We start from the raw sequence: 25,059 nt of genomic DNA, 5'->3' as shown, positions 1-25,059 counted from the left end.
TCTCAAAGGGTCACCGCCTCCGATATACAGTAGATAAATATGACAAAAATAAATAAGTAGATGCAGAATTACGCATACACCCACATATATGACATGACCCAGAGAAACAAAACAGTCTAGCTTGGGTTACGTATACATGTGCATGGCGAGAAAAACAGATCTTGCAAGTTTGCCAGACAGATGGCATAGGGAACAAAGTTATTACAGAATCGGGTAGTCCTGCTATAAATACTTCGAAACCTCCTCCCAGAGGGGAGCAACCGTAAAGTGCGTGTGTGGGGGGGTCTCTAACAATGCTTCAAGCTCTTACATACAGCATCCTGAATACCAGGGAGTGAGCTTCCTATGATCTTCTCAGCTGTCCTTACCAATCTCTGTATGGACTTCCTATCTGAGGTGCTGCTGCCACCAAACCAGACAGTGATGCAGTTTGTTAAAAGTGGCTGCAGCTGTGATTTGTTTAAACACGAATAAATCTTATTTGCAGTAGCAGAAAAAAAAATCCCCTCAGGGGCTTGAAACAAGATGTCGTGAGTTCAAAAGTTAGAAACCTGATCACAATGGATACAGAGTTTTAATAAATAAATGCTGATGCAGAACAGGTGTTGACATAGACATTAGTGGACCTCCCTCCTTTTAATTGCATCTGGTTGAAGATACACAGGTAAGTCCTTGACTTGCAGCCATAATTGGGATCAGAATTTCTGTTGCTAACCAATACGGCTCTTAGGGGAGTTGTGCCCAGTTTTGCAACTGTTTTTATTACGATTGTTAAGTGAATTACTGCACTTCCTAAGTAAATCGTGAGGTTGCAAAGCGAAACTGGCTTCCCCTATTGACTTTGCTTGCTGGAACCCCACGGGAAGGTTGCAAATAATGATCATGTGGCACTTAGGATGCTGCAATCATCACAGGTCCATGCTGGTTACCAAGCACTCGGATTTTGATCATGCAATTGTGGGGGATGCTACGATGGGCGTAATGCAAGTTCTATGTCACTTATTTTAGCGCATATTGTAAGTTCAAATGTTGATAATCAAATGGTTGTAAGTCAAGGACTACTTCACCCGTAGTTTATTCAGAGAATTCACAGTGCAGAGAAGAGCAACAAAGATGATCAGGGGACTGGAGGCTAAAACATATAAGGAACGGTTACTGGAATTGGGTATGTCTAGTTTAATGAAGAGAAGGGCGAGGGGGGACACGATAGCAGTGTTCCAATATCTCAGGGGCTGCCACAAAGAAGAGGGAGTCAAGCTATTCTCCAAAGCACCCGAAGGCAGGACAAGAAGCAACGGATGGAAACTAGTCAAGGAGAGAATCAACCTAGAACTAAGGAGAAACTTCCTGACAGTAAGAACAATTAACCAGTGGAACAACCTGCCTCCAGAAGCGGTGAATGTTCCAACACTGGAAGTTTTTAAGAAGAGACTGGACAGCCATTTGTCTGAAATGGTACTATAGGGTTTCCTGCCTGATCAGGGGGTTGAACTAGAAGACCTCCAAAAAGGTTACTTCCAACTCTGTTATTCTGTTAATCAATGAGATGGCCTGCCTTCAGAAGTTGTAGGTACTCCATCACTGGAGGCTTTTAAGAAATGGTACAGGGTTTCCTGCCTGAGCAGGGGGTTGAACTAGAAGACCTCCAAGTTCCCTTCCAACTCTACTATTCTATTCTATTCTGTTCTGTTCTGTTCTGTTCTGTTCTGTTCTAGTCTAGTCTAGTCTAGTATAGAAATAATGCACAGCATATACACTTCCTTTGTTGTTTCTCAACAGATTCATTAATTTCCATTAGTTCCTCATATCATATTTAATGAACAATGGGCTAAATTTGCACATCACCCTACAATGGTTTGTATGGTCGTGGTGTGTTAAATAAACCACAGTGGGGTGGATTTACATAATACTAAATCCAAACTAAACAAAGCAAATAGCAGACCCAGTGTGAGATATGAGCTAAATTATTCCACAGCTCCTACTGCATATTTCAGTCAAAAAGAGAATATCCAGGATCATTCCATACAAACAAGTAGTCCTCGACTCACAATCGTTGCAAAGTTACAACAGACCCCACCCCCAAAAGCTACTTACAACCTGGATTTGAAGCTCCAATGCCCACTTAACCCCCCCCCCCCAGCAATCATGTGAATGTATCACATTTTTGCTGTGTTCTTACTTACTTATTTATATTTCATACTTCTTAACCTTAACATTTTATGTTTTTGCTGGAAACCGATGTTTATTTCTGGTTTCTGGCCAAAAAAAAAATATGCCTCGTACTGAAAAACGAACTCGCTCAATGACCACAGCATTCTCTTAACGACTGCGATGCTTGCTTTATGATTGCCAGGTTCGCTTAATGACCCACTGCAAAAAAAACCCACAACCCTGTAAAATGAGGCACGATCATGTGATGTGATCGGCTTATCGTCGTCATAACTTAGGACTGAAAACGAAGGCTCAATCACCGTCATAAGGGGAGGACTACCTGTATGTCCTGCAGTTACAAGTCCAAGAAAAGCAGTTAGATGTCCTGCAACTTTCGACTAAATAAGAGTCCTGAGATTAGTTCAGCAGTTTGATTATTAACTTCATTCTCTGATTTCCTCTTTGTTAATCTTTGCTAAACAGCAGAGCCCAGGGGCTATCAGTATGTTTCAGAAAAACAAGTGAGGAAATGCATACACCTCCTCCATCATACCACTGTGAAGGACATACAGTTTTGCATATTTTCATTTCATCGGCATCCCTTCCTTTTCAGCTTTCGAACTAGATCTTGATAAAACACTACAAAAAAAAAGCGAGTTCAATATGATCGTTCACCAGCATGAATATATGAGATTTGTTCTGTGTGGTATTTGGCCTGGTAGAGATACACCCATTTGTCTGGATTAGTACAAAGAGGGGAAAAAAAACTTTGTAAGAAAAGAGTAAGAAAAAAAAATCTGTTCAAATGATGAATACGAAGATTTGTGATGCCTATAAAATATGCAGCAATACTCACGCATGCATGCATGCAGAAAAGAGCAGCAAAGATAATTAGGGGGCTAGAGGATAAAAAAATATGAAGAACGGTTGCAGGAATTGGGTATGTCTCGGACTGCAAGGCGATCAAACCGGTCAGTCCTAGAGGAGATCAACCCTGACTGCTCTTTAGAAGGCCAGATCCTGAAGTTGAAACTCAAATACTTTGGCCACCTAATGAGAAGGAAGGACTCACTGGAGAAGAGCCTCATGCTGGGAAAGATTGAGGGCAATAGAAGAAGGGGACGACAGAGAACGAGGTGGCTGGATGGAGTCACTGAAGCAGCAGGCGTGAGCTTAAATGGGCTCCAGAAGATGGTAGAGGACAGGAAGGCCAGGAGGAACATTGTTTATAGGGTCGCGATGGGTCAGACACGGCTTCGCAGCTAACAACAACAACAAGTCTAGTGAAAAGAAAAACTAGGGGGTTGACATGATAGGAGTGTTCCAATATCTCAGGGGTTGCCACAAAGAAGAGGGAGTCAAGCTCCGGAAGGCAGGACAAGAAGCAATGGATGGAAAGTAACCAAGGAGAGAAACAACATAGAACTAAGGAGAAATTTCCTAACAGTGAGGACAATTAACCAGTGGAATGGCTTGCCTTCAGAAATTATGGGTGCTCCAACACTGAAGGCTTTTAAGAAGAGATTGGACTACCACTTGTCTGGAATGGCGTAGGGCAGTAGTAGCAAACCTATGGTGCGCCTGGCAGAGGCGGCACTCAAGAGCCCTCTCTGTGGGCACGTGCACCGTCACCCCATCCCCACCTCCCCTCGCAGCCCCCTCCTCACCAGCAGCCCCCCCCCGAGGAGTGTCGCTGCCGGGCCCAGCCCGCGCGGAGCAGTGCAGCCAAGGACAGGTACAAGACTCCTCCCTCACGCCCCGTTGCACACAGATGATGCTGTGGGGTGCAGGCAGAGGGCACGGCCGCCATGGTGCTGCAGGGCTGCCTGGGCGATCTGCGGCAGGCCGTGGTGGCGGTGGGAAGCCTTGCAGTTAGGCAGGCGGAGTGGAGGTGGAGCGGGGGCAGGTAGGAGGGGCGGGGTGGTTTTGGGGCACTCGGTCTCTAAAAGGTTCGCCATCACTGGCATAGGGTCTGCTGCTTGAGCAGTGGTTGGACTAGAAGATCTCCAAGGTCCCTTTCAACTCTCTTACACCATATGTGTATTGATAATATAAGGGGAAATACACAAAGCAAAATGATGAATAATGGTTTTCTCCAACAAATGCATCCCATTTCACAAATGAGCCTACAAATCCAAAGGAAACCTTAGTATCCCCTTACCTCTTTTGGAGCTTGGATCGTGATATATTGGTCAAAAATCTTTTTTGCACTATCCTGGAGTTTGTCACATCCTCGGAGTTTTCGATAATCTTCACAGGCCATCCAGAAGTCCAAGTTCTCTTCGCTGAATTCTGATTTCAAGAAAGCATGAAAAGCAGCTCGACCATCTATAATGCGGAGATGAACAGACCAAAATAATTTATTGAAATCTTTCCCTCTTTTCTTTTTTACATAAAACCTTTAGAAATTCTGTTCAATTCCACCTGGAATAAATTCTGCAGTTTATCGCACGGATTAGTGGATGTTTTAGGAAAGGAGATGTTAGTACAGATAGTCCTTTTTTTATTGAAAAGTTTTACAGTACATTTTAACTTTAACAATCCCCCCCTCCCCCCACCCCTACCTAACCCTCCCTATCCCTCCCACCCATTCCCCCCTCCCCCCCCCCCCCGACTTCCCAGAGCTAAATACAGGGTATAAGAACAAAGAACAATCATAAGCATCCATATGCTAACAACAATAAACTATTAATTCTATCACCCTCTAGCTCATATAAAATAATTACAAGCAATATTAATATTACATATAAAAAGAAAAGGAAACAGAAAAGGAAACTTACTCAAATGCTAAATGAAATTTCTTAGTCCCATATTTGTTAGTACAGATAGTCCTTGACTTAAAACAGTTTGTTTAGCAACTGTTCAAAGTTATAATGGAATGGGGAAAAAGTGACTTATGACCGTTTTTCACCCTTACGACCGTTGCAGCATCCCCTTGGTCACGTGATCAAAATCCAGACCTTGGCATCTTTTTTTTTAATCCCATTTATATCCCGCCCTTCTCCGAAGACTCAGGGTGGCTTACAATCTAAGCACAAATCAATGTGCTTAGCAATAGCCTTCATTCTATGTATATGCCTGCTTAGTAGGGCTTTCGCCCCCCCCAAGCAGCATTATTACAAAGTCAGCTTATTGCCCCCAACAATCTGGGTCCTCATTTTACCTACCTCAGAAGGATGGAAGGCTGAGTCAACCTTGAGCCTGGTGGGATGCGAACCTGCACAAATTGCAGGCAGCTGGTGTTACTTAAGGAGGCATTAGCCCACTGCTCCACCAAGGCTCTGTCTCATATTTATGACGGTCACAGTATCCTGGATCACGCCATCTCCTTTTGCGACCTCACAAAAAAAATCAATGGGGGAGCCAGTTTCACTTAACAACCGGGTTACTAACTTATCAACTGCAGTGATTCACTTAATGACTGTGGCAAGAAAGGCCATGAAATGGAGCAAAACTCACTTAATGAATGTCTCACTTACCAAAAGCAACCTTGGCCTCAACTGTGGTTGTAACCCGAGTACTATCCGTAGACTTTTTTAAAAAAAATATCTCTTGCCACGAAGACGCAACACTTTTTAAAAGAAATGAGCAGGGAAATTCCAGAAACAACAAATTCACCTGAAATGCCCCTCTGAATTTTGAGAAGCATCTTACACTATACCCTAGGGCAGGGGTAGGCAACCTCGGTTCTTTTATAACTGATGGACTTCAACTCCCAGAGTTCCTGAGTCAGCTAAGTTATGCTGACTCAGGAATTCTGGGAGTTGAAGTCCATGAGTCATAAAAGAGCCGAGGCTGCCTACCCCTGGTATAGGGATAGGCACAGCAGATTGCTATTTGAATACCTGATTTCCTATAATTGTTGAAAATGATGTATTGTTCTATGAATGATGAGCTCTTAAAAATCTAATTTGCAGATGCTGCCCTTAAATACCGCCCTAGCACAGAGAGAACGATATTTAATAATGAGCCTCTTTATACAGATATTTATGCTTTATTTTTTCCACTAAGGGTTGTGATTTTTTTTATTAGAGAGTACTTGTGTCATTTGGGATTTTATATTGCAACATTAAGCCACCAGAGGAAGGGAAAAAATAAAATAAAAACAAGCGTATGAGGACAGCTATTAGCTATAATAGCTTTTGTCAATCTCACTACAGGTAGTCCTCGAATTACAACCACAATTGAGGCCAAAATTTCTGTGGCTAAGTGAGACAGTTGTTAAGTGACTTTTGCCCCATTTTATGGCTTTCCTTGCCACCATTGTTGCAGTTGTTAACGACCGTGCTTGTCAGAAGGTTGCAAACCGGGGCACCGTGACTGTCATGAATATGAGTCAGTTGCCAAGCGTCCGAATTTTGATCATGTGACCCCGAGGATGCTGCAATGGTCGTAAGTGTGAAATACGGTCGTAAGCCACTTTTTTCAGGCTGTAACTTTGAACGGTCACTAAGTGAACTGTTGAAGGTTGAGGATGACCTGTAGTTATGTTCAACTACAATGACCTCCAACTTTAGCCAAAAGCACTGTTGGATGGGAACGATGGGAGCTATAGTTCAATCCAGAGAAGGAAGGTTTTCTTCTAGCTCTGCAGTGTGTTATAGCCAAGGAGAAGCCAGAGGGCATTCTCAGCAATTCCTAGATCAGGGGTCTTCAAACCTGGCTCTTTGATGACTTGTGGACTTCAACTCCCAGAATTCCTCAGCCAGGAATTCTGAGAGTTGAAGTCCACAAGTCATCAAAGGGCCACGTGTTGTGCTTCAGGGTCAGCCTGTGGGTTCGGCAGTTGGGTCGGACGACTCAGAGGAGGAGGAGGGGGGTGTTGAAGACCTTGCTGAGGGGGTTGAAGATCTTGCTGATGAGAGCCCTCAGCCAGGCCCCTCCCACTTGGTCACCACGGAGACCCAGCTGTGTGAGCCTGACAGCGTGGATGAAGATGACCCACAGCTGGCCCTGTTCAAGGACGCCCGACGCAGGAGGCAGTCAATTAGGAGTAAACAGAGGAAGGCAATGGGGCTTCTCGGAAGGAGGCAGAGAGAAGCCACGCCCTGAACTCTATATAAGGGGAATGTGTGGGAGGGCTGGTTTGCTGAAGGCAACCGCTTGGATAGTACCTGTTTCTTAAAGCTCCTGTTTCTTGGTTCGTGTCTTGTTTGTTTTTGTAGCTATAAATTTGGCAGGCGTAATTCCAGCCTCTTGCCGTTTGTAAAGGGGTTGTCCCTGCCTTTTCTGCAGGGCCGGTAGCAGGCTGGTACAGAACACCACGTTTGAAGACTCCTGTCCTAGATCATAGCCAAAACATGTCCCTGCTCAAGAAAGTCATAACAGTATGTTATACCAGTATGAACCAGAGCTCTAAATGATTTTATTCCCCTCTTCCAGACCCATCGTGATGGTCTGCAGATCCCTGAGAACTAAAGTTCACATCACGTCCAGACCTGACAACAAGGAGTTCATAAAGCAACATGTTTGTTGGCCATCAGTCCTGTTCCTAGGAATAAGGTAGTCACCGAATCTTGACCTAAAGAAGATCCCAGGAGGGAATAGGGGTGGATGTCTGTCAAATAAGCTACTTGATCGGAATTTGGCCACTCCAACTGCTTTTTGCTCTGCTGCAGGCTGGACTGTTCCTCTACTAATTTGGACGTCTCTCTCCATGTCCCACAGGACATCTGAGAAAGCTGGATTCTGAGGAAAACAGGATTTAATTCATTTGGCAAGGACCGGACCATTTTTATGAAAATGCCTTTTGTTTACATATTTGCCTGTGCTCTCTACCGGTTGGAATTCTGGGAATCGGCGTTAATGATTATCATTATCATTAAGCAGGCTGGGATAGTGCCAAGAAACCATCTGGAATAAACAAAGGTTCTCAGGATGACTAACCCTCTAATTTTCAAACACCATTCTGTGAAAAAGACACCCGGAAATCTATAAACTGTGTGTCAAACAATCCCTTTAAAAGGTTGACGAGTCACTTGTGTAAACTTACATGGGTGTAGTAGCAGTTTTTCCAAAGATTCTGCCCATTCTTGGGCTTCCTCGGGAGTTGGCCTGAAGAGAGAACAAAAATGAGTGACTGGAAATTAAGATGATTAAAGCCCTGGAGACTAAAACATATGAGGAATTGGGCATGGCCAGTCTAGAGAAAAGAAGGGCTAAGGGGTACATGGTAGCCGTATTTCAGTATTTGAGGGGCTGCCAAAAGAAGAAAGGGGCCAATTATTCTCCAAAGCACCAGACAGCAAGGCAAGAAACAATTAGTGGAAACTAATCCAGGAGAGAAGCAACCTGGAATTAAGGAGAAACTTCCTAACAGTGAGAATAATTAACCGGTGGAACAGCTTTGCCTTCAGGAGTTGTAGGTGCTTCATCACTGGAGGTTTTAAAGAAGAGACTGGACAGCCACTTGTCTGAAATGGTGTAGGGTCTCCTGCTTGAGAAGGGGGTTGGACTAGAAGACCTCCAAGGTCCCTTTTAGCTCTATTCTGATTGATTGGAACTGGAAATCAGATGTGAGAGACAAGAGGTCTTTGCCCAAAGAATGTTAGTAAGAGTTATCCTATTAGTCTGTGATGCAAATAATGCAAGAATAACATGGGAGTTATTCTTTCAGGGACATTATGTGAAGACCTAGATCTCTGGAGAAGGTTCTGATGCTGGGAAAAGTAAAAGGAAAGAGAAGAAGAGGATCAGCAACAAGCTGGTTGGACTAATAATACTAATACTAATAAGTTGGAAAGGAGCTTGGAGGTCATCTAGTCCAACCCCCGGCTCAGGCAGGAAACCCCCATTTCAGACAAATGGCTGTCCAGTCTCTTCTTAAAAACCTCCAGTGTTGGAGCATTCACCACCTCTGGAGGCAGGTTGTTCCACTGGTTAATTGTTCTAACTGTCAGGAAGTTTCTCCTTAGTTCTAGGTTGCTTCTCTCCTTGACTAGTTTCCATCCGTTGCTTCTTGTCCTGCCTTCAGGTGCTTTGGAGAATAGCTTGGCCCCCTCTTCTTTGTGGCAGCCTCTGAGATATTGGAACACTGCTAAATTACACTAGCAATGAGGCCACTGTTGGAAGACCAGCTTAGAGACAAATCTTGAAAAATAAGTATAACAAGAGTTGGAAGGGACCTTGGAGGTCTTCTAGTCCAACCCCCTGCTCAGGCAGGAAACCCTCTGTAACATTCCAGACAAGCGGCTGTCCAGTCTCTTCTTAAAAGCCTCCAGTGATGGAGCATTCCCAACTTCCTGAAGGCAAGCTGTTCCATGGTTAGTTGTTCTCACTCTCAGGAAATTTCTCCTTAGTTCTAGATTGCTTCTTTCCTTAGTTTCCATCCGTTGATTTTGGTTTACCTTCTAGTGCTTTAGAAAACTGCACCAGAAAACAGCATCTTCATAGATTAAATATATATATAATATATGTAAATTTTAGATTGCTAACAAAGAATTAAAGGGAGACTGATATGCATTTCAAACTTATTTGTTTTCATCAGTCAGCCATACCCTTCTGAGATTCGAACCTGGGCTGATTGCACATTAGGCAGTTGTTTTAACCTCTAGGCCACAAGCTCTATCTCACTTTGTTAGCTGAGAAGCAAGGGAGATATGTGTTAAATGCTTGTTAACTATTTAGATTACCTTGCTAGGCCCCAAACATGGGACAAATCTTTATTTCCTGTTTCGGCCTAACCGAAGGCCATCGACAGGCAGTAGTCACAACAGTGACAGCTCATATATTTGTGTAAATTTTAGATTGCTAACAAAGAATTAAAGGGAGACTGATATGCATTTCAAACTTATTTGTTTTCATCAGTCATATGTAGGCCGAAACAGGAAATAAAGATTTGTCCCATGTTTGGGGCCATATATATATATACATATATATATATATACACACACACACACATGCACTAAGAGTCATCATTGACTTGATGGCATAATCAATCAATCTCATTCAGTGGCTTGGCAAGGGCTGTCCAATTCCCAGTAGTTGAATTGCATCAACAAAAATGAAGCATTTTGCACTGACTGCTCAAAAAGGCAACTGTTTTCCTTCACTTTCAGAATCAAGTCCCAAAAGTGTTTTATCAAAAGGTAACTGGACTTTCGTGGGTTTTTTTTTCCTTGAAAACATTTCACTTCTCATTCAAGAGGCTTCTTCATAACCAAAGAAGCTTCATAACTGAAGAAGCTTCTCGGATGAGAAACGAAACTGTTTTCAAGGAAAAAAAAATAAACCAAGAAAGTTCAGTTGCCTTTGGATAAAGCATCTTTGGGATAACCATGACCTGTTTGACTGAAAATCTTCACAGACATTCAGGAACAAGTGTTCCTGCATTATTATTATTTTTTAACCCATATGAAGAGAAGTTCCATTCACAATCAAAGCAGGTCAATGAAATTCTCTTCGAAGTCATTCACCTCCATCAGAAGCTGGCATTTCTTATAGCTTCATGCCAGCAAGTTCTTACAGCATCTTTCTGGACAGACATTTGTTTGAAATGGTATAAAGGGTTGGACTAGAAGACCTCCAAGGTTCTATTCTATTCTATTCTATTCTATTCTATTCTATTCTATTCTATTCTATTCTATTCTATTCTTCTATTCTATTCTATTCTATTCTATTCTATTCTATTCTATTCTATTCTATTCTATTCTATTCTATTCTATTCTATTCTATTCTATTCTATTCTATTCTAAAATATGAGCCAGCAGTGTGCTGCAGCTGCCAAAAAAGCCAACACAGTGCTAGGCTGCATTAACAGAGGGATAGAATCAAGATCAAGTGAAGTACTAATACCACTTTACAATGCTTTGGTAAGGCCACACCTGGAATACTGCATCCAGTTTTGGTCACCATGATGTAAAAAACGATGCTGAGACTCTAGAAAGAGTACAGAGAAGAGCAACAAAGATGATTGGGGGACTGGAGGCTAAAACATATAGGGAACGGTTGCTGGAATTGGGTATGTGTAGTTTAATGAAGAGAAGGGTGAGGGGGGACATGATGACGGTGTTCCGATATCTCAGGGGCTGCCACAAAGAAGAGGGAGCCAGGCTATTCTCCAAAGCACCTGAAAGCAGGACAAGAAGCAACGGATGGAAACTAGTCAAGGAGAGAAGCAACCTAGAACTAAGGAGAAACTTCCTGACAGTTAGAACAATTAACAAGTGGAACAACCTGCCTCCAGAGGTGGTGAATGCTCCAACACTGGAAGTTTTTAAGAAGAGACTAGCCAGCCACTTGTCTGAAATGGTATAGGGTTTCCTGCCTGAGCAGGGGGTTGGACTAGATGACCTCCAAGGTCCCTTCCAACTACTTTTTTTTCCTTCTTCTTCTTCTTCTTCTTCTTCTTCTTCTTCTTCTTCTTCTTTTTTTTCTTTTTTTTCTTTTTCTTTTTCTTTTTCTTTTTCTTCTTTTTTTTTCTTTTTCTTTTTCTTCTTCTTCTTCTTCTTCTTCTTCTTCTTCTTCTTCTTATTATTATTATTATTATTATTATTATTATTATTATTATTATTATTATTATTATTTACACCTGCGTATGCCCAAGATGGCGGACGTGCGTGGCTGAGCTCCGTTAGGAGCTTCGGCAATTCTAGCAATGTGGCGACCCTGGGGAGCTTCGCAGTGATATTTGAGCCCTGTGAAGGTTTTGGGTGAGGATGTGGACAAGGACGAGGTGAGCTGAGCTTCGGTGCCTGCCTCGGAACGCCTATATGGTTTACCTTGGCTCTGGGAGCCTGGACTCTCCGAGGGCTCCGAGGACTCCGAGGACTGTCAGCTGAGCCCGGAGGAGCCCGGAGGAGTTTCTGGATGGCCTGGTTGGACATGGAAGAGCTGAGCAGAGCCCCGTGCTGTACGGCGTTGACCAGCTGTTTGCCGGTGCCGCAGGGGCCCGGCGAACTCCGATGGAGGCTGTTGGACGCGGAGGAGTTGGGCGGAGCCCCGATGGAGCTTGCTGAGGCTGCTGAGGTGCCCGGAAAGAGCCTGATTTTCCACTGGAGCTCTGCTCAACGTGGCGCCAACCGGCTGACCATCTGTGCAGCGGGGGTCTCGAGACCCCCTCTTCGGAGCCTGGTGGCGTTCCTGAGACCTGTGACGCCTGGGTTAATTTTTACAGCTCGGTGGTGCTCCGGAATGCCTTCCTGCTGCTTGGGGAGCCGCGTGTTGCTGGACTGACTATGAATCGCGGCTTGGAGCAGCGGGGGGGGTGAAAACGCTGGAGTGGTGGAGACGTCGTCCGGCTGGTGTCCGAGAGTGCTGACGGTGAAGGGAGTTGGCCTCTCTGACATGGTGACCTGGCCTGGTGGTGGAACGCGGACGCTGTTGCCTCGGACATTTGTGAGGCAAAATTTAATCTCTGCGCCGCCAGAAAATGATTAGACCATGTTGTGGTTTCCTTCTTGACTGATTATCATCCAGTCTTTTACAACATGGAAGTGACTTATACAACTGGAATTTCTTCTACCATTTTGTGACTATACCGGCTTATTAATCCTGATGTATTTATAGACTCTTTTGCTCTAACTCCCTCCTCTTTTCCCCCCTCCCCTATAATGGAAGGTCCGGGTTATAACCACTGTGGGAGAGTGGTTATGATTTTACATCTGCTGCCTCTCAGGGGTGAGAGCTCTGGGTGGTATTGCTTCCCCGGTTTTATGTACCAGGCTGCTCCCCGGCCTCAACCGCCGTGAGAGGGCGGGATTCGATCCGCTCCGGGGTTTCCCAGCTCTAGTGGCAGTGGAGCTGGGCTGGCTTTCTGGTCATTTGCCTTCGACTTATTTAATTTTAAGATCCTCCCGTGTCGATCTGGTCTGCCTTGCTGTCTTTTTTGTCGGACCTGTTTAAGATCATGCGTCTGACTTATTCTAGCACGGTCTTATACGCCCTCAGGGGGGCCCCCCCATCCTGGGAGCGACCCGCCTTATTCTTTACACCTCCTCTTGATGAAGGGCCCGATTGCTGGGACCCTGAGAGATGGTTGGGCACGGGTAGGGGCCTCCGATATAAGCCAAATAAGAGGCCCCTGATTAGTTTTCTGGTTAAATTTTTTAGGAGGTTAGGGAGGGGGGTGGGAACTTCTTTTGGTTGTTCGGATATGGGGGGCAGTCCAGCAACCGTTGTTTAGGCCAGGGCCGGGATTGATCGCGGAGGGGAGGAGTGGGGGTCGGTTGCCCCCGGGGCTCCAGGGCAAGTCGTGGGATTGCCCATTCCCACGACGTTAGGGAATGGCAGCAGGTGCAGGAACAGAGGGCCATATCGATCTCAGGGAAGGCCTCTCCGCTATTTGCAAGCGGTGAGGCGTTCCGACCCTCTTGTTCTTCCCCGAGGTCCCGGGAGTGAGGATGTGCAGCCTCCTGAGCTCCGGCTGGTGTACTTGAATGCCAGGTCTGTCGTCAATAAAGCTCCTCTCGTCCGTGATTTGGTCGAGTGTGAGCAGGCGGACCTGGCTTGCATCACGGAGACTTGGTTGGGCCCAGAGGGCGGTATTCCTCTGGCTGATCTTTGCCCACCAGGTTTCCGGGTGTTACACCGGCCTCGGGCTCAGGGTAGGGGTGGGGGAGTGGCTGTTGTTATGAGGGAGACCTTAGGTCCGCGGGAGGCCACCGTTCCCCAGATAGTCGGATGTGAGTCTCTCTTTTTGAGATGCGGCCCTGGTGCGCAGTTGGGCTTGCTGCTGGTGTACCTTTCGCCTAGTCACGCAGCAGCAGCCCTGCCTGAGCTCCTCGATGTCCTCTCTGGGTTGGTGGTTGAGTTCCCGAAACTTATAGTTTTGGGGGACTTCAATCTACCATCTCTGGGAGGATCATCTGAGTTGGCTCGGGAGTTCATGGCTTCCATGACGGCCATGGACCTGACGCAAGTAATTTCAGGACCGACTCATGAGGGAGGCCACATCCTTGACCTAGTTTTCTTATCTGGTCGGTGGTTAGATGATCTTGGTGGGGGCTCTCCAATTATTATGCCCCTGTCATGGACCGATCATCATCTCCTGCGGCTGGTCTTCCGTTTTGCTACCCCCCGCCGTGGGTGTGTGGAACCAGTTAGCCCCAGACGCTTAATGGATCCCGAGAGGTTCCAGGCAGCGCTGGGGTCCCCACCTGCCTCCCCCACTCACAGCTCGGCAGATGCCTTAGTGGAAGCCTGGGAAAGGGCAGCCACTGAGGCTCTTGACCGAGTTGTACCCTTGCGGCCCCTGACCCGATGCAGATCCCGTCGAGCTCCATGGTTCTCCGCGGAGCTCCGGGAGATGAAGCGTCAGAGACGGGGCCTAGAGAGCGGTTGGAGGTCCAGCCGATCCGAATCCGACCGATTGCAACTAAGAACCTACATTAGGTCTTATCTCGCTGCGATAAGGGTGGCGAGGTCTAATCACTTCGCTACCCTTATCACGTCCGCAGATAATCGCCCGGCCGCTCTGTTTAGGGTGACTCGCTCCTTAATCAGGAGGTGAGGGAGGAACCCTTGCAGGGTCGTGCCGAGGAGTTTAACAATTATCTGTCGGACAAAATCGCTCGGATTCGGACCGGTCTGGACTCTGACTGGGCAGAGTCTGGCGATCAGGACACGGGCGGTCTTGTCGATATCACCTGGGAGGAGTTTGATTCTGTGACTCCGGAGGAAGTGGACAGGATTATGGGGAGACTGAGCTCCACCACATGTTTATTGGACCCGTGCCCTTCCTGGCTGGTTTATGCAGCCCGGGAGAGGACACGCAGCTGGTTCCAAGCAGTTATATCAGCTTCTTTGAGTGAGGGTAGCTTCCCTGCCGTCTTGAAAGAGGCGGTGGTGAGGCCTCTCCTCAAGAAGCCTGCCTTGGACCCAGCTGTATTGAACAACTTTCGTCCGGTCTCCAACCTTCGCTTTCTTGCGAAGGTTGTTGAGAGTGTGGTGGCGCATCAGCTCCCTTTGGATTATCTAGACCCGTACCAATCGGGTTTCAGGCCCGGGCACAGCACGGAGACGGCATTGGTCGCGCTGGTGAATGATCTCTGGAGGGCTCGGGACAGGGCTCATTCCTCTGTTCTAGTCCTATTAGACCTCTCAGCGGCTTTTGATACCATCAACCATGGTATCCTGCTGCGGCGTCTCAGGGGATTGGGAGTGGGAGGCACGGTCTTACAGTGGTTCTCCTCCTATCTCCAGGGACGCTCGCAGTCGGTGTTGACAGGAGGACAGAGGTCGACCGCGAGGTCTCTCGTTTGTGGAGTTCCTCAGGGGTCGGTCCTCTCGCCTCTCCTGTTCAACATCTACATGAAACCGCTGGGTGAGATCATTCGTGGCTTTGGAGTTGGGTATCATCAGTATGATGATACCCAGCTTTTTCTTTCGACCCCAAACCACCCCAGTGATGCCCTCAACGTGATGTCCCGTTGCCTGGAGGCGGTTCGGGTCTGGATGGGGAGGAACAGACTTCAACTCAACCCCGACAAGACCGAGTGGCTTTGCATACCTTCATCCCGGGTCTACTCGGATATTCCATCTCTTTCTATGGGGGGTGAATTATTACCCCCCGTAGATAGGGCTCGCAACTTGGGAGTCCTCCTAGATTCACGGCTCACATTGGAAGATCACATGGTGGCTGTGACTAGGGGGGCTTTCGCCCAGGTTCGCCTGGTGCGCCAGTTGCGGCCCTATCTAAGCCGGGATGATTTATGCACGGTCACTCACGCGCTCGTGACCTCTCGTCTAGACTACTGCAACGCTCTCTACATGGGGCTTCCCTTGAGGACCACCCGGAGGCTCCAACTGGTACAGAATGCAGCCGCGAGAGTTGTGTTGGGAGTCTCCCGATACTCCCATGTCACACCTCTGCTCCGTGAGCTGCATTGGTTACCAGTTGTCTTCCGGGTGAGATTCAAGGTGCTAGTAATGGTGTTTAAAGCCCTACATGGCAGGGGTCCGGAGTACCTTAGGGAACACCTGCTGCCGGCGTCTACTTCCCTCCGCCCTGTGCGTTCCCACAGAGAGGGTCTCCTCAGGGTGCCACCGGTCAGAGAATGTCGACTGGTGGCCCCCAGGGGGAGATCCTTCTCTGTGGGCGCCCCGGAGTTATGGAACCAATTACCTGTTGAGCTCCGGACGGCGCCCGATCTTCGCTCCTTTCGCCGCGATCTGAAAACATACTTGTTCGAGCAAGCCGGCCTGGCCTGAGGGGGGATTGGTGGGGTCTTTTTACTATTTTTATTGGGGTTTTTACCATGTATTAACTGTATTTTTTAATCGGGCATGTATTTAATTATTTTTTATTTTTTGTAAATCTCTGTGTTTTATTCTTGCCCTGTACACCGCCCTGAGTCCTCCGGGAGAAGGGCGGTATAGAAATATTAATAAATTAAATTAAATTTTTTATTATTATTATTATTATTATTATTATTATTATTATTATTATTATTATTATTATTATTATTATTATTATTATTATTATTATTATTATTATTATTATTATACTCTATTTCTACCTTACCCTACCCTACCCTACCCTATATCTTTTCCTCCTCCTTTTTCTTCTTAGTTGGCTGTTGGATCTGCAGAGCTTTGATTTCACTTTCTACGGCTGAAAGACTTCATGCTTCGGTCACAGTAATTTAATCATCCACTCCACAGGTCTTCTTGGGGCCCTATCTGGTTCTTCTGCAGCCAAACATCCAGGTTATTCTTGACATCAAGAGAGGCAATTCAAGGATCAGGCGCAGCCCAGCAGTTGTCTTTTTTGCAGAGACCTCCAAACCAGAAAATCAATTGCAAACTTTGAAAAGCAATAGAATAATTTCTGGTCAATCCTCCCCAAACAGGAAAATCAAGTGGAATGCTATTACTGTCCCCTTTAGTGATGCCATTCATTCACTGTCCTGTTTCTACCCCATACAGCCCTTAGCAATAAAGAGAAATGGTTTCAAATTTGCAGGGCTCTGGATACTATAGGTTGCCGGTTCTTTTCGTCTTTGCTATAGCTGCTGGCTGAATAAGGACCTCTCTCGTCTTCTTTGCAGCCTTCAGACTCCCTGTGAATCTGGTGCAGCAAGCCTTCCATCTGCTCACCTGTGGCTGTGGATGATGGGGAGTTTTAGTCCCACAATCTGACAGAGACAGTACTTATCTTGGACTCTCCTCTAAAACGAGATCCATTCAGGAAACCATCTGTAGCTCTAAAAGCACATTCAGGTTCCTTCAACATAGTGGACATTCAAATCAGGTAATAAAATTACAGTAAATGTAGACCCATTAAGAGTTATAATGTTGCAAGCTCGCATACCCTATCTAGGTCCCTAGGGCACTCTCTTTCTTTCCATCTATTGTTTATCGTCCTAAGGGCTTCCAATTTGCTGCCCTGAGGCTCTGTGAGCTCTTGGCTTCTTTTCAACAGCACTCTGCAAGGAATCTAGCTCTGGACAAAAAAACAATTTCTCCTAGCCCCTCCTGTTCCTGGATATAAATAAAAAGGGATAGATGGATGCCTCCTCATTTAGGAGATGTCTCCTCTAAAAGTCAGATTCTTCTGGAAAAAAAAAACCTTGAACATTTGACTTGGTATCCTACCAACAGACCAGTGTATTTCCAAAATACATTTTAACTACATCTAATTTAGCTCAGCTAGTTAACCACCTAGTGATTGCGTTCCTACAAGTTTGCAAAGTTTTAATCTTTGGGTTTACAAGTGAGTTGTACGCAGGCAGCCCCCCTCTCGTTAGTTCAATGTACTTGTATGGTGCGAACTGTGGGATTCTGCACATTGTGAGAATGTAACCCCTCTCTTGTTCAGTGTGCAGATGAAGAAGCCATCCCTTCCTTGGGAGGAAATGGGAGCTAAACCAGTTGAGCCCAGCCTGACAGGAAAATGGGCGTTTTAATTTTAGTAAGTTGCAGCCAATGACTAGCAAAAGTAGTTTTGGCTTTAAAAAGTGTAGCAGTGGAAGGTGTTTGAGTAGTGGTGAGCAATGCGTCTACTAAAGCATTGCTATTTACGGGAGCACCTCTTGCCAGCGTTAACTTCCCATTGCCCTGTGCGCTCCCACAGAGAGGGCCTCCTCAGGTTGCCGTCGGTCAGGGAATGTCGACTGGCGGCCCTCAGGGGGAGAGCATTCTCTGTGGGCGCGCCTGCCCTCTGGAATCAGCTTCCGGTTGAGCTCCGGATGGCTCCCGACCTTCGCTCGTTTTGCCGCGACCTGAAGACTTGGCTATTTGAACTTGCCGGCCTGGACTGAGGGATTGGGATTTTAGATCTTAAATTTTAAAAATTTTAAATTTTAGAATGTGTTTATTGTTTAGGGCTATTTGATTTAATCTCATTTTAATTTTATACATTGTGTGTTGTTTATAGCGTTTTAATTGCCCTGTACACCGCCCCGAGTCCCTTCGGAGAGGGGCAGTATATAAATCCAAATAAATCAATAAATCAATAAATAAAGTGCCCCCAACCTTTTGGGCATGAGGGACCAATTCCGTGGAGAGAGATTTTTCCGTGGACTGGAAGAGGGTGTGGTTTTGTGTGATGCCTGCATTCTGTGGATGGGGCTTTGCTTTGGTTGCTGGCACGCTGCGGACCGAGGGTTGGTGACCCCTTGGTCTTATGTTTCTGGAAAGCACATGGTCTGGGGTCATAGAGACAGTGACTACAGATAGTCTTCGACTTATAATAATTCGTTCAATGACTATTCCAAGTTACAACGGCACTGGAAAAAGTGGCTTACAATCCCTTTTTCATACTTACAACCGCTGCAGCATCCCCACGGTCACATGATCCAAATTTGGATGCTTGGCAATTGGCTCATAGTTATGACAGTTGTAGGCATCCCGGCGTCACGTGATCCCCTTTTGCGACCTTCTGACAAGCAAACTCAATGGAGAAGCCAGACTCACTTCACAACCCTGTTACTTACTAACTTAACAACTGCAGTGATTCACTTAACAACTGTGGCCGGAAAAGTTGTAAAATGACTCCCTTAGCAACTGTCTCGCTTAGCAGTGGAAACTGTAGTCATAAGTCAAGGACTACCTGCATAACTATAGTCTCTTGGCACCACTGCCAGCCTTTTCAGAAACTTGAAAGGTCTCTGACATAGTTATCTTGATGGAGTTACACGCATTGCAGCTTGTCCCAACGACCGTCTCTTGGCTCCCATTCCCAGTTGAGCAATCTGGTTCAAAGTGAGGTTACCTTAGTGACTGCAGGTCCTGATTTCCTGAGCTCCACAACCTTAGGAAATTTTTTTTGTTCTTCTTTCTAAGAAAAAGAAATGAAATACGGGGAATCAGGGAGACAGTCAAATTGCACACTAATTCAGGCATGAAAGTTAAGTGATGGGGGAAGCTAGGGAGATGAATGTGAAGCATGGCCAGCTGCCACCTCAATCTATCCCCATTGAAAGAGGTGCTTTTGAAAAGCCAAATGGACTTTCTTGGATTTTTTTCCCCCTTACAAAGCGAACGTACAATGTTTTGCTTCTCATCCAAGAAGCTTCTTCATTTCTTAGATAAGAAGGTGGGGGGGGAGGAAAACAAAAAACTCCAGTTGCCTTTTGAGAAGTACCTTTGGGATAACCCAATGATCTATCAGGTGTCGGGAACTATGGCCCTTTTACGACTTGTGGACTTCAAGTCCCAGAATCCTTGAGCCAGCTATGCTGGCTCAGGAATTCTGGGACTTGAAGTTCACAAGTCAGAAAGGGGTCATAGTTCCCCTCCCTCTGACCTAGATGATTGACAATTTTCATCCGTGTGGTCATCAGCCTTTCAGTCATGTCCGACCCTCCCTATTCTCCATAACCATTAAAAAAAGAGTTTCAAATTTTGGTATTAACCCTTAGTTGCTCCTCACAGATGATGTTCTGAACCAGCCTGCTACCGGCCTTGCAATAAGGCAAACCCCTGTTCAAACAGTAGAGACTGGAGAGCGTCTAAGGCTGGAAAGCGTCTGCCAAGATTTATTACTCAAATAACAGAACAAGAAACAAAAACACTGGAACTTGAATCCTCAAATGGAAGGGTTGCTTTCAGCAACCAGCCCTTCCCCAAACACTCCTTTTATTTAGAGATCAGGGCGTGGCCTCCCTGTGCCTCCTCCCGAGGAGTCCCACAGCCTTTCTCTGTTTGGTCCTGCTCGACTGCCTCCTGCGTCGGGCGTCCTTGAACAGGGCCAGCTGTGGGTCATCATCCTCCGCACTATCGGGCTCACGCAGCTGAGAAGAGGGCCCCGGCTGGGGGCTCTGCGAAGCCTCCAAGCCATCATCAGCCGGTTCGTCTTCCACACACTCCTCCTCCCCCTCATCTGAGTCATCCGAGACATCTGAGCCGGCTGCCGGACCCACAGGCTGGCCCTGAGTCACAACAGATGAAGAGAATGGCATTTCCTATCTGTAAAATGTTATTATTCTAGCCGTTATTGACTTAGTAATTTATCTACTTCCTCTTTGTTAGAAGCCACTAAGATGATAACCCGAATTACATTTATTTGTCCAAGGGTTTGATTTATATACCATTTATCTACTCCTAGAGCACACAAGGGCAAGTACAGAGCTTCTATTTATCCAAAGTGCCTTGGTTTTGTTTTCCTAAAGCAACTTAAGATATGTAGAGTTTGTACATCAATATCCAGGATCACAGGTCAGATTGGAAAAGCCCAAACACACACATCTAATAGCGCCACATTGTTGAGATAGTTCTTTTTTAACGCATTGGCAGCAGTGAAAGATTAAGAACAACAAGAACAAAAAATCTCCACACAGAGAGCTGTAGATGCATTCTGCAGGTATATACAGATGTACACGTAATTTTCTATTTTTTAAAAGCAGAATGGGAGGAATTAGGCTTTTCTTAGCAACGGGGACTGGTGGTTCTATGGTGGACTGAAACCATCATTCTGTTGGAATCTTAAATAAAGTACTGTATGGTGAAATGAATCATCTGAGATATCTCCTATATCAGGAGGATTAATATTAGATATTCCAGAGCTATTAGGAGACTGAGAGATAAACACTCATTTATCAATCTGAAGGAAAATCTGCACTGAGGTCATTCACAGCCGTAAGAAATGAGATATATTTATATTATCTTCCCCCCCCCCCAAAAAAAAAACACATTCAGACTTCTTCATCTAGATCAGCCTTTCCTAAACTGGTGAATTCCAGGTTATTTGAACCATAATTCCAATTCTACCACATTGACTGGTATTTTCAACCTGGTTGGAGAAGCTTTTTTTTCCACCCAGGTTTACAATAGGAGTATAGCTTGGCCAGAACTGAAGATTTCTGTTTTAGGGATACAGAATTTACAACTTGGAGCTCAAAGATAAGAGGTGTAGCAGTTATCTATAGATATTTACCAGGTTAGAAACTGGGAGACTGGGAGTTCTAGCCTTCCCTTTGGTACAAAGCCAGCTGGGTGACCTTGGGCCAGTCCCTCTCTCTCAGTACTAGGAAGAGAGCAAGAGCAAACTAATCTTGAAATTTTGCCAAGAAAATTGCAGTGATTTTTCCAGGTAGTTGCGAGAAGTGATGCGGAGAGAGAGAGAGAGAGAGAAGAGAGAGAGAGAGAGAGAGAGAGAGAGAGAGAGAGAGAGAGAGAGAGAGAGAGAGAGAAAGAAAGAAAGAAAGAAAGAAAGAAAGAAAGAAAGAAAGAAAGAAAGAAAGAAAGAAAGAAAGAAAGAAAGAAAGAAAGAAAGAAAGAAAGTACGTGGGTTACTCAACATGCCCAGGAAGAAGGCATAGTTTTAAAGGGCTATTTTTTTTTAATCCCATTTATATCCCGCCCTTCTCCGAAGACTCAGGGCGGCTTACAATCTAAAGCACAAATCAATGTGCTTAGCAATAGCCTTCATTCTATGTATTTTGAGATGTATAGCTTGAAATTCAGCAATTAATGCTCCACTGACACTCACCGGGGACGTTTTTGCTTCTGCTGTGTGTTCTGATGGCTGCCATCACAGTCTGACCCTATGTCTGATTCCACACTGGAGCCCAGTGACTGAAACACAAAAAAGCAAGATTTAAGCCTGAAGGGCATCTCACAGCCAACACCAAAGGCTGCCACATCCAGGCTGCAGATATCTGGATGACCAATAGGTGGGAACATAAATTGAGTTTCTATATCTTGCTACTGCTCTCTAGTGGCCAGGCAGGTCAGAATCAGAATACAGCTGGAAGGGACCTTGGAGGTCTTCTAGTCTAATCCCTTGCTCAAGCAGGAGATCCTATACCATTTCAGAGAAGTGACTGTCCAGTCTCTTCTTAAAAACCTCCAGTGATGAAGTACCTACAACGTTTGAAGGCACGCGGTTCCACTGGCTAATTGTCCTTACTGTTAGGAAGCTTCTCGTTAATTCCAGGTGGCTTCTCTCTTTGATTAGTTTCTGCAGTGTATGCCTCCCAGCATACACAAAGGACAGCACAGCAGGAGGCTGATGGTGCAGATCAGCAGAGGGGTTGGACAGCTCCGGGCGATAACTGCTCACTCAGGATAAGCCTAATGAGTTAAGCTGTTGACAGCCCCAGGCATGGTCAGCCTGGTGGGAAGCCAGGATCTACACCCATTGTCACCTGCACTGGCAGGAAGCCCAGGTTTGCACTGATTGGATGCCATCCACCTGGGCAGGTACAAATAGACGCCAGGTATCCCCTTTTCCCCAGTTCGCTCTGTTCCTGAATAAACTCATCTTTACCCCAGCTCTGTGTCCGTCTCTATGTGAAGCACGCGACTTTACAGTTTCCATCCATTGTTTCTTGTCCTGCCCTCTGGTGCTTTGGAAAATAAACTGTGGCAGCCCCTCAAATACTGGAACACTGCTATCATGTCAACCCTAGTCCTTCTTTTCTCTAGACTAGCCAAACCCAAATCTCGCACCCATTCTTCATATGTTTTAGTCTCCACGCCTTTAATCATCTTAGTTGCCCTTTGTACTTTTTCCAAAGTCTCAACATCTTTTTGTAATGTGACCAAAACTAGATGCAGTATTCCAGGTCTTATAAGGCTTTATAAAGCGGTACTAATACTTCACGTGATTTTGGTTTCTACGCCTCTGTTTATACAACCAAGGATTGTATTAGTTTTTTTGGATGCTGCTGTACACACAGCTAGCTCATGTTTAAGTGATCATCCACTAGGACTCCAAGGTCCCTCTCACAGTTACTGTTTCTGAGCCAGGTTTTGGCCTAATCTGTACTTGTACCTTTGGTTTCTCCTGACCAGGTGTAAAGCCTTGCTTTTCTCCACATTAAATTTCATTTTATTGGATAGGGCCTATTGTTCAAGTCTGTCAAGATCTTTTTGGATCCTGAGCTTGTCTTCTGGGGTGTTGGCTGTTCCTGCCAGCTTAGGGTCATCTGCAAATCTGATGAGTTCCCCTTCAATTCCTTCATCTAAGTCAGGGGTGTCAAACTCAATTTCATTGAGGGCCGCATCAGCATTGCGGTTGCCCTCAGGGGGCCGGGTGGGTATGGCCAGGGTGGGCGTGGCCTACTGGGTGGGCGTGGCTAGAGTGCGTATGGCCTACTGGGTGGGCATGGCCAGCTCTACATCATTGGCATCAAGGGTGCCTATGGGGGCCTGGGCAGGAGTGGGACAGATCTGAGGGTCTCTGGCAGAAGGAGGGTCTCTGGGCCAAGGCAATGGGGGCCGTTTCCTCACTGTTTCCAGGATGGCTTCGCGGGCCACATGAAACCACTTCGCGGGCCGGATCCGGCCCCCAGGCCTTGTGTTTGACATGTCCGATCTAAGTCATTTATGAAGATATTGAAGAGTACTGGGCCTAAGACAAAACTTTGTGGTACCCCACTGCTCACTTCCCTCCACGTAGATGTAGTACCATTAAGGACTACTCATTGAGTACGGTTTGTCAGCCATTTACAAATCCATCTGGTGGTGATGTTGTCGATCCCACATTTTTCTAGCTTACCAAGAAGCAGATTGTGATCTACTTTGTCAAATGCCTTACTGAAGTCTAGATGCCTACAGTCCAGATCTGCTAGCCTAAGATGCCAATCTCAGAGAGCTCCAAGGCACCTGTTGAAGTGACTGATTTATGAAGACCCAAACCGAGGGCATCTGTAAGATGACACCATCTTTAGGGTTTTCCAAGTCTTTAGAGGAAAGTGGCTCTTTGCAATAACTCAGGGAAAGCAAATACTTCCGCCTCCCCTGTTCCTTTTCTTCCTTTTATGTCGTGTGTTTTAAAATACTTAGTCTAATGGCAGGATCTGTGTCTATTTATTTATCTTTACTTATCTAGCTGAAGTGCAGGACATGCTTGCTTTAAATAAATAAACACTTCAAAGAGATAGCCACAGTACTACTCAATTAATAATAAACCAAGTGGGCTGTCAGGGAGAAACTTCAGGCTTGTTCAGTTTTTCCAGACCTTGAAAATCCACAAAGTGGGCTCAGAATAATGGCTGTCTAAGGACAAGGCCAGCTCAAGGACAGAGAAAGTCACATGCCTCCCTCCAACCCTATACAGACATATTGAAATGAAATGCTTTCAAAAGACCAACTGAAAATTCTCTCCAATCAGAGTTTAGAGCAGCGTTTCTCAATCTTGACCCCTTGAAGATCTGTGGACTTCAACTCCCAGAATTCCTCAGCCAGCCATGACCTCCTCAAAAGTCGCTTGCAAACTTCATTTCTGAGCTACAATGGTGGCACCAAACCACCTTGCGGTCATGTGATCACATTTTGAATTCTTGGCAGTCAGTTCACCTTTATGGCTGTTTGCAGCATCCAGCAGTCACATGACCATGGTTTTCAATGTTGTGGTTTTGTTTTTTTGCCAGTTTCCGGCATTTACTTCTGATTTCCGGCAAAGAAAGATCATTGGGTAAAACAGATTCAGGTAACAACCACGACATTTGTTAATAATTGCCACAAAAATAAAGCTCATAAAATCTGGTCACATGGTGACTCATTTAATGACCACCACAACTT

At 45.7% G+C, this 25,059-nt stretch overlaps 1 protein-coding gene across 3 annotated transcripts in view; it reads right to left on the bottom strand.

Annotated features, from left to right (window-relative positions):
• Nucleotides 1-25,059, bottom strand: part of LOC308664613 (regulator of G-protein signaling 3-like) — a 105,804-nt gene that overhangs the window by 54,402 nt on the left and 26,343 nt on the right. For all 3 annotated transcript variants that reach the window (XR_014025698.1, XM_081322011.1, XM_081322010.1), the window contains exons 3-6: nucleotides 22,022-22,107; nucleotides 19,304-19,369; nucleotides 8,144-8,205; nucleotides 4,313-4,479 (exon numbers count right to left, since the gene is read on the bottom strand). Coding sequence is in view for 2 of the 3 variants with exons in the window: in XM_081322011.1 (XP_081178137.1) it covers nucleotides 4,313-4,479; nucleotides 8,144-8,205; nucleotides 19,304-19,369; nucleotides 22,022-22,107 (381 nt within the window). In the remaining variant the exon portion in view is untranslated. The remainder of the gene's footprint in view (nucleotides 1-4,312; nucleotides 4,480-8,143; nucleotides 8,206-19,303; nucleotides 19,370-22,021; nucleotides 22,108-25,059) is intronic.

Source organism: Vipera berus (assembly GCF_964194415.1).
Source record: "Vipera berus genome assembly, chromosome: 2".
Lineage (NCBI taxonomy): Eukaryota > Metazoa > Chordata > Lepidosauria > Squamata > Viperidae > Vipera > Vipera berus.
Note: the sequence above shows the minus strand (reverse complement) of the source record. Positions and strands in the feature narration are given on the sequence as shown.